The 14,369-nt window shown below is 36.6% G+C and overlaps 1 protein-coding gene across 1 annotated transcript in view; it reads left to right on the forward strand.

The window, feature by feature from the left end:
- ADCY2 (adenylate cyclase 2) overlaps positions 1-14,369 on the forward strand; it is a 523,876-nt gene that overhangs the window by 266,440 nt on the left and 243,067 nt on the right. The window contains exon 4 of the mRNA XM_072605397.1: positions 9,906-10,055. Coding sequence (XP_072461498.1) covers positions 9,906-10,055 — 150 coding nt within the window. The remainder of the gene's footprint in view (positions 1-9,905; positions 10,056-14,369) is intronic.

Genomic DNA, 14,369 nt, shown 5'->3' on the forward strand with positions numbered 1-14,369 from the left:
AGTCTAGATCTTCATCATTACAAATTCTGAATTAGGACAGCCAAAATTAATGAGATTCTACTGTATCTTGTTTGTATTGTAAAATGCATTATCAGAAGATTAGGAGATAGGCATCAGGCTAGCAAGGGTTTATTAATTTATGTGCCAGGTATTGTGCTTGGTGCTGAGGACACTAAGACAAAGGTGAATCAGGTCCTGCTCTCACAAAAAGGATGCTGTAATGCAGTAAGCTAATAGTTCAGGGAAGTTATAGGACTTTTGATTCCACTACTAACAGTGGTGAATCCACAAGTCCAAACTCAGGGTATTAGCTTCTGATCTTTTATAATGTTATGTGATATTACAAAATAAACAAAGTCACTCCTCAATCTGATATTAATAACCCATTGCTATTCTAATAACAATAATCCATTGTTTAGTAACATGACTCCCTGAGCATAAAACTTCTAGTCCAGAACAAACCCACTCCCTACATTTTATTTTTTTTTCTGGCAGACAGTGGGTTACATTTCATCACTTTCTGGTTTATCCATTCACATCCCCAAAAGATGATCATTAGGTTATTACATTGTAAAAGTAATGTTTGCTGTCTTCCACATAGCATAACAACCAAACAACAACAACAACAAAAAAAAAAAAAAACCAATAATAATTAAAAAGCATATGAAGAGTACTTTAAGATTTGCAAAGTGCTTTGAAAAAATTATCTGAGTTTATCTTCACAACAACCCCCGGAGAGAGGTACTATTCTTATGCCATTTTACAAATGGAAAAACTGAGGCTAGGAGAATTGAAATGACTTGCCCAGTCTAGCACTTAATCCATTGTGCCACCTAGCCCCTTCCTTTGAGGCAAATTTTTAAGCATTAAGACTTCTGCAACAGTATTCCTTTGAAAAACAGAGATCTAGTTGTACCATCTTATTCATTTTTCTTGACCTTTCCAGATGTCTTTGCTTCCCCCTCTAAAAAATAAACATTACCCTGTATTTATTTAGTATACATTTCACATTTAATTATATGCCTACTTGTATATTCCTTGATAGAATAAAAGTTTCTTAAGGAGCTTTCCTTAAGGAAAGAGACTGTTCCTTGGCACCTGGCATAGTGCCTGTCAGAACAAATGCCTCGTAAAACATTGTCGGATCATCAGAAATCATTGTACAGGGAATGCAGAGCAGCTGCAGCCTGCAGGCTGCTAGGTACAGGAGCCTGTACTCTCCCCTGTTCAGATGACCTCTTTAATAAAAGCAGGGGACTATCTTTCCTTTTCATGTGTATGCCCAGGCATGGGTGGCATAGTGGATAGAGATCTAGGCCTGGAGTCAAAAGACTTGAATTCAAACATTTACTAGCTGGGGGATCCCAGACAAGTTATTTAACCTCTGCTTGCTTCAGTTTCCTCAACCATAGAATGTGTTTTATCATAGGATTACTGTGAAAATCACATGAGGAAATATGTGTAAATGATGCACAGTGCTGTGTTTATTCATTTAGGTATGCAATCACACTGTTAGTAGACGGGTATACTTTTACTGTACTTTAATAGTTTAGTTGCTTTTCTCTTAAGTTTGTTTCCCTATACCTGAACCATCTTTACTAACTTAAGTGTTAATAGTTTTCCCTTCCTTATCTTTCCTTCTGTGACTACTGATGAAATGACAATATGCTAAGTAGGGAGATAATATCTTTTCTCCTACTCTATTTTTTTGTTTGTTTTTGAGAGGAGTCATGATTAATTAGACCCAACTGCTTTCTCCAAAGTAAGAATTACAGGTCTGGATCTCTGCAAGGTTAATTTAGCCCTTTAATTTTTTTAAGATCAGTTGTGTTCTTATGGACTTTAATTTTGGAGGAAATTTTATTGTCGGGATATTTGAAATCCAACATCTTCCCCTCTGTCTACATGGCTTTTAGCTGCTGAATGAAAGGTAACTGGTTTCTTGAGCAAAGAGAATGACTTTATAATCAGAAGGCTTGGATTTAAACGTAAACAATTCCTCTTTCTAGCTTCAGAACCTTGAAAAAGTCTATTAGCTTCCTCAATTTATGGGGAAGATTGTGCTGCCTATAATTCCCAAAGTAAGCATTCCATCTAGTCCAGCACATACCCTACAAAGAAGCATCACTGCAAACATACCAGATAAGCATCCCTACAATGTTCACTGCTTCTCAAAGCATCTCATACCATTTCTGGATGGTCTTAATTGTTAAGAACTTTTTCTTACATTAGGACTCAATGTTTCCTCTTAGAAACTTCCACTGATGCTTCTCATTCTGTCTTTTGTGATCAAGCAGAATAAATCTATTCCCTCTTACATCTGACAGCCTGTAATACCTTTATAGGTGTACTATGTAGATCAAATATAGAATATAATCTTTATATAAACATCAGTTCTACTGTTATCTTAGGAAGGAACAAGAAATCTTTTCAAATATCCCCTGGCAGAATGTCTTTGTATATATAACAGATACCGAGTTCTATTTTGCACCTGATTTCTTTGATACCTTAACTCAAAAACAGCTGGATCCAAACTAATGTGTAACGTATTAAAAGAAGTCTTGTGGGAGTAATAGATGCAATCTACAGATGAATCATTATCATCATTATTTCTATTGGTTTTCCTTGTAGGATGCCAAGTGCCTCTCATATTACAATTCTAAGTTTCATGCTACTAACCCCAAACTTGTCACCCAAAACAATCTGACTCCATTGTTCCAGTGCCACCTTCTTTTACCCACCTGTAATTTTCACAGATCATCAACTCAGGAGCTAATTTTGACCTATACTGATTCCTCATTAAATGGTATCAGCTAAGCTACTGTGTCTCCCATCAGTATTTAATATGATAAAGACAAGAAAGCAAGAAGACTGGGCAAGAAATCAAATTTAATTCATGGGAGTAGAAGTTTATGGTGTGTCTGCAAAAGCCTCTAGTGAAATTGCTGCTGGGATAGTGATTCCCTGGAGCTGTGTTTGTCAGATCAGTTCAGAAAATTTCTACCTGTTAATTTTCTTGCCTTAAGCAAGACTCTTATTTTATTTAAGCTGCAATTGCTGTTCATGCAATGTTACACCCTTGATCAATATTCATCATTAGATTTCTTAAAGCTATGTCAGGTTTTTCTTTCCATGTCACCTCTAACGTTACCATTAACATCTCTGCATATTTAAAGCATGCTTTATTTTACTTTTAAAACTTATGACCGAAGTCTTGTATTGTAAGGACTCAGATGTTAAAGTATCATTTTTTGTTTATTAAATGTCTGCTTTATGCAATGCACTATAGCATGTAATTAGGGCAAAACACTATTTTCTTTCTTTTAGATAATCATGGCTGTATGCAAGGGGACAGAATGAATCTAACTTAAAGCACACGTGTATGTGTGTATTATCTTCACAAAATCCAATCTCCCATGTCCCCAGAAATCGAATGGAATGAGGGCAGATATCATGAAAGGGTGGGAAGCATGGGTATAGACTTGGCAATAAAAAAGCAAAAATATGCAAATCATTGAATTTGTTTTAACTCTAGACTTACTCCATCATGTCAGTTGCAACTGTACAATGATTATGCTCAAAGTAGTGGTGAAAAATCTTTAAGGTCATACAACATTTCAACATTTCTCAAATTCTTTTAAGGTCCCCAGGTCCGTAATAACAGTCTCCCCAACAAACTGTTGGCTATTTCCCACAGAGGGCTGGTCAGGGTGGTGGGAAAAGTAAGCCTCTAGCTTAATCCTGGTGATCCCCAAGATTAGTTAAACAGAATTGGTCCTAATTTGCTTTGAAAGTATTTGGAGAGTATTAGAACTAAATTCTATCCCTAAATCTAGAATGCCTTTAGAATGACCTCCTAGGTCCTTCCCAGACTGGGAAGGATAAGAGGGTTATATTGACTCCTCTAGAAACACAATGAGTAACCCTACAGGTCCTGTCTTAATCTATGGACCTAGAGTCCCACAATGTATGCCTTACTTTATAATTCTGAAATATATAGAAGTAGTAGGGCAGCTAGGTGGCACCATAGTGAATAGAGTGCCAAACAGGGTCAGGAAAGAATCTTCTTAGCTGTGTGACCCTGGACAAGTCATTTAACCCTGTTTGCCTCAGTTTCCTCATCTGTAAAATGAACTGAAGAAGAAAATGGCAAACCACTCCAGTTTTTTTGCCAAGAAAACCCCAAATGGGGTCACAAAGCAGCAAACATAACTGAAAAACAGGGAAACAAACTCTTTAGTGGCAGCTGCCATTACTATAGAGCTTTAAAGATTGCAAAGCATTATAAATAAAGCATCTTATTTGATTCTCACAACAATCCTGACAGAGAAGCATTACAGGTATTCATTATCCCCATATTATTGATGAGTAAACTGGGATGGTTGAACAAGCTGTGGTATATATGACTGTGATGGAATACTGATGTGCTCTAAGAAACAATGAGCTTAATGCCATTAAAAAAACATGGATCAACTTGCATGAAATAAAGAAGAACAAAATGAACTGAATCAAGAGAATATTGTATATGGTAACAGCAATCTTGTTTTAAGAACAACTTTGAGCAAATAAGCCATTTTGGTTATTATAAATACCTAAATTAATTACAAAGGACATATGAAGGAAGGTGCTATCTGCATTCAGCTAAATAGCTGATAAATAGAAGTATGTATAGAATGATTTTACATATATGTACATATTTGTGTCTAATGGTAGCCATCTCTAGGGTGGAGGGGAAGAAAAAAGGGAAAAAAAGAAATTTACATGATAAATATATTATATATTTAAAAAGAATAGCAAGTTGAACATAATAGGCTTACAGTTTCATGTTCAATCCTTTTTTAGTTATATTATGTCAGAAAAGTGCTTTTTGTCTTCTATAAATTAAAAATTGAATAGTTTTTAAAATAAAAAAACAAAACACTGGCTCTCAAGACCTTTTGCTCAGGATCCATGACTATTGGCCTGGTAAATTATGACAGATTCCCGAGAGACATGGGAGTTTGCAATCTGATTCCGATTGAATAAATCCATACCAAGCATACCTGAAGGACTGATGAAATGGTAATCAAGAAAAAACTAGATGAATGAATGTTGTCTGTTCTCTGAGAATTGTTGGGAAGTTTCCTTGTACTTTGACTCCTCAACATGAGCAGCAGAAACCTTGCCTTTTACCTAAACTTTGTTTCTTCTCCAGTGCCTGGTACAGATCCTTTATTTGGTGGGTGTTTAATAAATATTTGCTGCCACTTATTTAGGTTGTTATTGAACCAGAAAATAAAAAAAATCACTTTGAAATATTCAACTCAAATACTTTAAAGCAACCGTGATGTACAAGTCACTGCACTAGGCAATGGAGACCAAAAATACATGAAGAGAGAGAGAGAGAGAGAGAGAGACCTTCCTCTGTTCTCATGGATCATAAATTCTACTGGGCATGAGGAAATTAGTTTTAAAATTCCATGGTCATTTCCTGCTTTCAGATTTATAACTCTATCATTACTTTAATACACTCTTTGGAATGGGAAATGATTAAAAAATTAATTGCTATTATAAACTTGCACGGTTATATAAGTGTCAGTTCTCTTAACCTTAAAAATGCTTCAACAAGACAAGGAAATACTAAGAAAGTTTCAAACCTGCATAAATACTTAAAAAAAATCAAAACATTGAAACTAGAATTCCTCTAAGATGCTCGGATTAGGTCATAAATGCAGAGCTGGAAAAGACCTCAGAGGCCATCTACTTCAGATCCCTTATTGTGAGAAATGTGAGAAAACTAAAGCCCAAGAGAGATAACTTACCAAGATCATATGTATGTGTGTATAGTGCATGTCAAAGACAGCATATGAACCCAATTCTTCTCACCCCAGAGCCAACGTTTTTTCCATAATACTAAAGATTTGACTGACTTTACCTAAAATGTCTTTCCTTGAAATGAAGAATGTCAACAATTTTACCTTTCTATATTTTTCCTTTAATAAAATGTGAGGCACTTTAGTGCATAGACTGCTTAATTTTTGTCTCCATATTCCCAGAACCTAACACAGTGCATAGCACAAATTAAGTCCTTCATAAATGCTGATTAATTACTATATAAAGACATAGGTGTTTGTAATATATATATACGTATGTATGCACACATACATAATTTAGATAGATATGTGTGCATATATGTCTCTGTGTATATATGTGTATATGTGTACATATACATATATCTGCAAACGCACATTTTTTTTTAACTTGAAAGCACCACCATGCCCACAAATTATGACCCCTGAGACAAAAATAGTTATAGGGGTATAGTAGTGGCACCAAATATATTTGAGCCACAAGTATAGTCAGACTCCCAGAAAGGGGAGGTTTGAGGATAAGGTGGGTGCAAAGGACAGCACAACAACAGTGACTGAGCCTCAAGGTATGTCTACTTGGAGGCAACTGTGTCATTTTATAATCTGAGATAGAAGTATGTTGTTCTCTACTATGTAAACACCCTCATTCAAATCTTGTTCAACTCATATCAGTCATAGTTGTATTGAGAAGTGACAGAAAAGAAATGTAGTCTCCCAATTACTTGATGGTAATTCATTCTTTTTTTTTCATTTTATTTTCAACTAAGAAAAAATTTTATTTCCCTCACATGGTCCCCTCACACATTGGAAACAAAAAAAGAAAAGAAAAAGAAAAGAAAGCAAAGCTTGACACCAACATGCAGAATGATGCAAAAAATTGCCACATTGACCATGTCCAAACAATAAATTTCATTCTACACCACATCAGGAGGAAGGAGGCATGCTGCATGAGAATTCTAAAATCATGGCTGGACATTGCTTTGATCAGAGTTCTTAAGGCTTTCCAAGTTTGTCTTTACAACATTATTGTTAGTAAGTAAAATGTTCTCTGATTCTGCTCATTTCATTTTGTATCAATTCATGTGAGTCTTCCCAGATTTTTCTGAAACTCTCCCTTTTTCCATATTTCATGGAATAATAGTATTCCATGACATTCATATATCATAGTAGTTATATCAGTGGGGGTAAGGGTGTGTATGCCCAGTTTAGTGACTTTGGGGGTATAGTTCCAAATGACTTTTGAGATTGGTTAGACTAATCTTTAGTCTATCAATAGGCTATTAATATACCTGTGATCTCATAGTCCTTCCAATATTTGTCATTTCCCGTTTTTGTATCAACTTTTTCAGTCTGATGGGTATGAAGTAGAACCTTGGTTCATACCTTAATTTGTATGTCTCTCTATATTATTGATTAGGAGCATCTTTAATGTTTGTTGATAGCTTGAATTTTGTCTTTTGAGAGCTATGTGTTCATATCCTTTGACCACTGAGTAATTGGAAATGCCTCTTATGCTTATAAATTTTAATCCTTAACTATACAGGAAGCAAGACCTTTATCAGAGAAACTAGCTGTAAAGTTTTTTTTTCTTAATTCCTGTTTCCTTTTTAATTTTAATTTCATTTATTTTGTTCATACAAAATATCTAGGCAATCAAAAGTATCCATTTTATTTTCTGTGATATCCTCTGTCTCTCATGTGATCATGAACTGTTCCCCGTTGATAGTTCCAAAAAGTAAATTCTTCCTTGCCCTTACTTTTATTTTATTTTTAATCATATGACATTTTATATCTCTGTCATGTATAATGACACTTCCTACTTATATAGGGCATTGTAGTAGCCCTGACTATATCCTTACCATATACCAGCAGGATAAGCACCAGCTAGGTTTTACTGATGGGACACTTTTATCCTAAATTCTGATTTTGGAGGAATTTACTCTTTAAAGTGTTTCCATTCTTTTTGAAGCTCTATGCTTTCATGTGGGCGGGGGGTGGAGAAGGCAAAAATTCATCTCCTTCCTGGAGAACTAGCATTGTTGTTTTGTCATAGAAACATGTAATAGCAGTGAAGTTTAGTATTTTGTAGTTAGAACAGGGAGGTGGGTGTGAGACAAAGGCTGCCTCTTGTTTGGGTATTCACTCCTTTCATCCCCTTACTACCTTATGCTACTGTTCTACAAAGGGTTCCACACTAACAAAGCTCACAGTGTTATTAGTACTAAGGGCTGTCACTTTCCAGCAGCAAAGGATGCCAGCATCTAATTAGCTCTGTACATCAGAGAGCTGAAACTGAATTCCTCCTTAGGGAGATACAAATCTCTTAAAAAAATAGGTGGTTAGGGAGTTCACTGGGACTTACTATTTTGACTCCAACTGCAGAAAAGGGGCTGATTTATGATCAAAGGATTTTCAGAGTCGTATAGAACCTTATAAAGGTCATCTAGTAGAAGCTCTATTTGTTGATGGGGAAATGGAAGCCCAGAGAGGTTAAGGGATATACCCAAGGTCTGTTTACTTGGGTATTAGTTAGCAGAGACTGGAGTCAAATCCAAATAGTCTGACTTTAAATTCACTGCTCTTTCCTAAATATTATGGCACCTTTTCTATCTAGCCTATTGATATATTTTTTGGACTGATTCTGTCATGTATTTTATGAGCTACTTACCCACTTACATAGACGACTGCCTCTCATTGATGATTTTCACAGCCAAAGCCCCTGAATTGGTTCTTGGCTTAAACTCAGTTTTAAAATTTTGCACTTGAAAGACACCTTGGAGATCACCAAATCAAGTGCCCTCATTTTACAAATGAGAAAACTGAGGTACAGAAAGGTAATTTGTCAAAGACCAAATGACCATTTAATGAAAGAGGTAGAAATAGAGTCTTATTCCTTGCCCAGGATTCTCCATTACATTACTTTGCTTGTTATCTAATAGTGAGCATTAATCCCTTCAATTGTGCTGACACTTCTGTTTTCAGTCTAACTATTTTTTAACTGCTAGATAGCGTTCTATTGAAGTTTTCTAGGAAATCTTAGTAGTTCAAAAGGATGTCAAAATAATTATCTTAGTAAACAAAGGAACACCAGTGAAAGGGTCCCTCAACAAATGTTGTCTGAAGATGCTAGCCACTTCTGATGAATATAGCAGTCACCAGGCAATGAGTAAACCAAGGAGTAAATAAAAATACAGTGCTTATCTCTTGGTGATTGTTGTTAGTGCTGGATTGTGACGTATTTAGCCATTCAAACCTTCCTACCTTCCCAGTGTTCTGTATAGCTTGGTGGTGCAGTAGCTAGGGTGCTGGCCCTGAAGGCAGAAAGGCCTGAGTTCAAACCTAGCCTCAGATACTTGCTAGCTCTGGGCAAGCCATTAACCTCTGTCTGCCTCAGTCTCTTCATCTGCAAAATGGGGAAAATAATATTACCTACCTCCAGAATCATTGTGAAGACATTATAAAGTACTTGGCACCTAGGAGTCACTTAATATATGTTTGTCCTTTCTTCTTCTGACACTTTATGATGGCCCACATACCCTGCAACTCATCTACACTTTCCTTGCTGTCCTTGGTATATGACAAAATATATCTCCCTATGCCATGCCTTCTGACTGGCTCTTCCTCAGGGCCAAAATGCTTTCCTTCCTCACTTTTACCTGCTGGTGCCTCTAACTTCTTTCCACATTCAGTTCAAATGCCACCTTCTACAAATGGCACCTCCACTCCTGACTAATCCATTCTTCTAGGATTACCATCCATTTTTATTATTTAGGCTATATCTTAGATACATAGTCTTTTTTCCTTTTAACATTTTATATTCTCCCTCCCCCATCTCCATGAAACCATGGGTTTCTCCAGGACAGGGAAAGTGTTTTTGCCTTTTTTTGTATCCCCAGCAATTAGCATGGAGATTGGCACATAGTAGGTGTTTAATGACTGCTTGTTATAGATGATAATGACCTATAATGGTGACTTGCACACAAGAGATTCAAGATTTGTTGATTGATGAAATTTGTCAATTGATTAAATATAATGACTTTCTTTTCATTCTTTTAGATACTAGCAAATGTTATCATTTTCATCTGTGGAAACCTGGCAGGAGCCTACCACAAGCATCTCATGGAACTGGCTCTACAGCAGACCTATCAGGATACTTGTAATTGCATTAAGTCCAGAATCAAATTGGAATTTGAAAAGCGGCAGCAGGTAACATTACTCCTTATGTTTTATGCCTCTGTTGGTATACTCATTGGAATTGTGCTGATGTGGTCATTCTCAATATAAAGGATGAGCAGTCCAGTGAGTCTGTGTTATGTATGGTTATTGTTATGTACAACCTACACCCATCACCGGTGGAATTACAAAGTGGAACACTTGGCCCCTTGTCCAATCAAGTGTAGTCCAACCATTAGAATGTATGAAGCATTTATCACCTCCCCAAAACTGTGGGAAAACAAATGGAAATAGAAAGGGAGATAATCCCTGCCCTCAGGGAGTTTACATTCTAAAGCAAAAGATAACAGGAGCTTGTGGTACAGAAAGTCCAGAGGAAAGCCTGGAGGTTCTGGGAAGAATTGCCCAGGGTATGTGAATTCCAAGGCCAAAGTAATGTTCCTGACTGAAGAGATGGAGCCTGGCAAAGGAAGTCTGGAATATAGCCTGGAAAGGAGATGTGAACTCTAGATCAGTCAAATGCTTAAGATAAATCAATCAACAAGTATTCATTGAATCCTTACAATGTATCCAGCTTTGCCAGATTCAGTGGGTGGGATACAAAGTAAGTAAGACTGAGTTCTGCTTCCTGGTAACCTCCCTGGGTTTGGTTTCCTCATCTGTAAAATGAAGGATTTAGATGAACTAGCTTCCCTGTTCCCATCTAATTCTAGATCTGTATCTTGTTCCTTCTATCCAAATGCAACGCTTGTCCACCCTAACATTGTGTTTCCTAAGGAGAAGCACTAGTCTCTTTTGACCAATAGATTTTCCCAGCGCAGGGCTCCTGATTATTTATTGGCATGAAGTTCATGGAGGGAAAAGTGACCTAGATAGTGGTGGGAGGGAGGGAAATCATAAAGTGACCAGAATAACCTTGGATCAGTTACTTTAAAAGGGCTTTAAAGTTTACCCAGTACATTATCCCCATTAGCCCATTTGATCAACCACTATGGGAGGAAGATGTTACTGGTGTTATCCCCACTTTACATAAGATAAAATTGAGGCTCAAAGAAATTATGTTTCTTTGTAGTGTAATGTAATGTAATGCTTCCTTGAGCATTGCCCAACTTACTTAGAAACGGCCATACCTGCAACTGAATGTAAATTTGTCCTGAATACAAGTCAGGTGCCTTTTTCTCTTTTTCATTATGCTATGCTGCCCTAGGTAAGTAGTGTTATCTAAATGGTGACAGAAAAGAGAATAGCAGGAAAATAATAGTAGTATTATATTATACTAATAGTCTCCTCTGACAGTATGCGTAATTGAGTGCTGAGAAACTGACATGATAAATTCCTTCTTTACAACATAATGGACTCCAGAGAACTGAACATATGTTTTGCTAGCTTTGTAATTCCCACAGCACCTACTGCAGTATGTATTCTGTATAACTGAATATTTAGGGGAAAGTATAAATGAATATGTAACTAAGATAATTACTGCTTTATAGAAAATGTGGGGAGAGGGAGAGTTGGCAGGAAGGCATGGAACTTGTTGGAGTGAGTAACTATAAACAGATTTTTTTGTATGTCAAGGCTGGAGGTGAGCACTGCATAAAATATCTCTTCTCCTCTCCTCTCCTCTCCTCTCCTCTCCTCTCCTCTCCTCTGCTCTCCTCTCCTTGATTGACAGAGCAGAGTGGCAAGCACATTCTAGCCTGGCAATGGTCTAGGACTGCTATATTCCCTCTCCACTCTATTCTCCCTCCACCAGGAATAATCTGAGTGAAATATGAACAGCAAATAAGTTAGAATTGTAGAATCAAATATCTTCATGATAGGAAAATTCACTTCAGATCATGTAATCCAACTTGTACCTGAATAGGAATCCCTACTGTAAATAATAATGGTCATTATAACAATAGCCTAAGTTATAACCCTGTCCTATTTATATTTTTATCATTGCTTCCTAGTTGTTTCATTTGTGCATGTGTTGGCAAAATTATAAGCTCTCCCACACCTTACCTCTAAAGCATCTAACAGGTATTATTGTGCACACAAGTAATGCTCAGTTAATTTTTGTTAGATGAGTGGAATAAAAGGCAAAGTGCTTATTGAATGGATAGAATTGATTGGGAACTATGATCATTCTCATGTCCTACAAAGATAATTGAAGGCAGGTGGTTGGATCTAATAAAGAAGTTCTCCTAATAGTGTTTATCCTTGGATGTTTCCTGTGACTTGTGAGATTCAAGAGGAAAGGGACTCCCAGGGGAGAGGAGAGACAGTGAGAGGATCTGATAGAACATGGCGACAGATTGAGTGGAATTAAAGAATTAAGAACTGAAGATTATCTTAAATAAACTTCTTTTTCTAGATAGCTAGAATCTTAGTGCTACCACTGGCAATGGAGAAATTGGCAAATGGTCAAGATGTCTAGTATATTTACAAATGAGCTCTGTACTTGGCACGTTGAACTTTAGGCACGGTGGGAATCTGCTGCTCATTTGATTTTCACAAGAAGCCTTTTATTGATCTCTGAGAACCCAGTCTATAAAAGAAATTAGCCCCATGGTTCTATTTAAGGCAACAACTTTCTGTGAACATTCACATTAATGTTGGTGCCATTAGCTTTTATTTCCTTCAATCAAAGTTACTTTAAAATATATTGTGGCATTGGGAGCCATCAAGCCCAGCCTTAGTATTGAAATTGTTGCTTTATTTGTTTGGGTTTTTTCCCCCACTGGACTGATCTCATGGTATTCATTTCTTTTTTGGAAACATGAACTCCATTATACAGTAATACTATACAACCCCATAGTTTTGATATGAAAAAAGGCATTTCCTATGTGTGTAGAGCCCACATAAGATTGTGTGCCATGTTGGGGAGAAAGGGGAGAAAATTTAGAACTTATGGAAGTGATTGTTGAAAACTGAAAACAAATAAATTAATAAATTTAGGGAACAAAAGAAAAAAGACATTTCAAGTGACAGCATTCTTCTACAGAAACATTTAATAACTCAAATGTAACACTATGTTCTGTGCCTGGATAGAAATGGGCTACAGAATATTATCAATAATAACCTCTGTGTGACAATTAGCATTAAAAAATCATCCAGAACATACAAGACTATGGAAGAGAGTAGGTAGGTCAGTTATATAGCAGGAGGAAGAGATAACAAATGGACAGTATGAGACGTCCCAGAGCTATTAACAGAACCAGAAGCAGGCCCCAAGTGTTTTGGGGGTAATGTGTAGGAACAATTTACTGAGACCTGAACAAGAGTCACTCAGGAAGAAACAGGAGGACATGAATGAGCTGTGCTCAAGTGCTTAACAAATGCTCATTTATGATGGTGAAAGGAATCTTAGTGACCATTTTCTGGGTCCACTGAATAATAATAATAGAATTTCTGTATTGCTTGGTTTTGCAAAGAACTATACAAATATTATATCATGTGATCCTCACAAGTCTCTGAGATATGTGCTATTATTATCATTTTCATTTCACAGATGAGGAAACAGGCTGCAAGGTGAGAAGGGACTTGCTAGGTTTACCAACTAATAAACATCTGAGTCAGTATTTGAACTCAAGTCTTCTTGACTCAAAGTCCTGTGATCTGTTCATCTGTTTTTGCCCCACTAAAGTATGGAAAGTCATTCGTTTCAGCATAAAAGTTCCCCATTAATTAAAATTTCCCTAATTAAAAAGCATACACTTTTATGGTTCATGCTTATTTATTGAATTCCAGATAATATTCAGGTCACTGACTAGACTTTAAACCATATTCCCATGAACTTAAGGGCTATAACAAATGCTCTTTCAAATCTCAGGGTTCCTCCTCAAATGAGGATAAAAAAAAAAGCTTTGGTGCCATATGTGTCCTAAAATCTGATATGTGACATGGGACAGGTCATGACATCTGTGGACCATACTATATTTAACTGTGAAATGTAACAATATGATTTCTAAAGTCCCTACCAGATCTAAAATCCCGTGATTTCTTCAGTTCTATAACCTGCCCCAGTTTACTTGCATGATTAGAGTTCCTACTCAAAGAATTGTCCAAAATCACACAAGTAACATCAAACCTGGGATTTGAATGCAGACCTTCTGATTCTTTAACAAGTGGTTCTAGGATCATAATAGAGCACAAGAAAGTGATGCAGGGCCTTTTGGAAGTATGGTCCCTGGCCATGATATGTATAACTTGATCGTATATGTAATACCATGATGCCCTGTGTTTCTGTTCCCCAACCAGTGTTTTCCAAAGTGTTCTAGAAGATCCATCCTGTAGATCCATCCATTCATACTGATGAATCTGTAGGATCCATCAGTCCTAGAAAGGAGAATGAGATGGAAAAAG

This window comes from Notamacropus eugenii, chromosome 4 (genome assembly GCF_028372415.1).
Source record: "Notamacropus eugenii isolate mMacEug1 chromosome 4, mMacEug1.pri_v2, whole genome shotgun sequence".
Taxonomy (NCBI): domain Eukaryota; kingdom Metazoa; phylum Chordata; class Mammalia; order Diprotodontia; family Macropodidae; genus Notamacropus; species Notamacropus eugenii.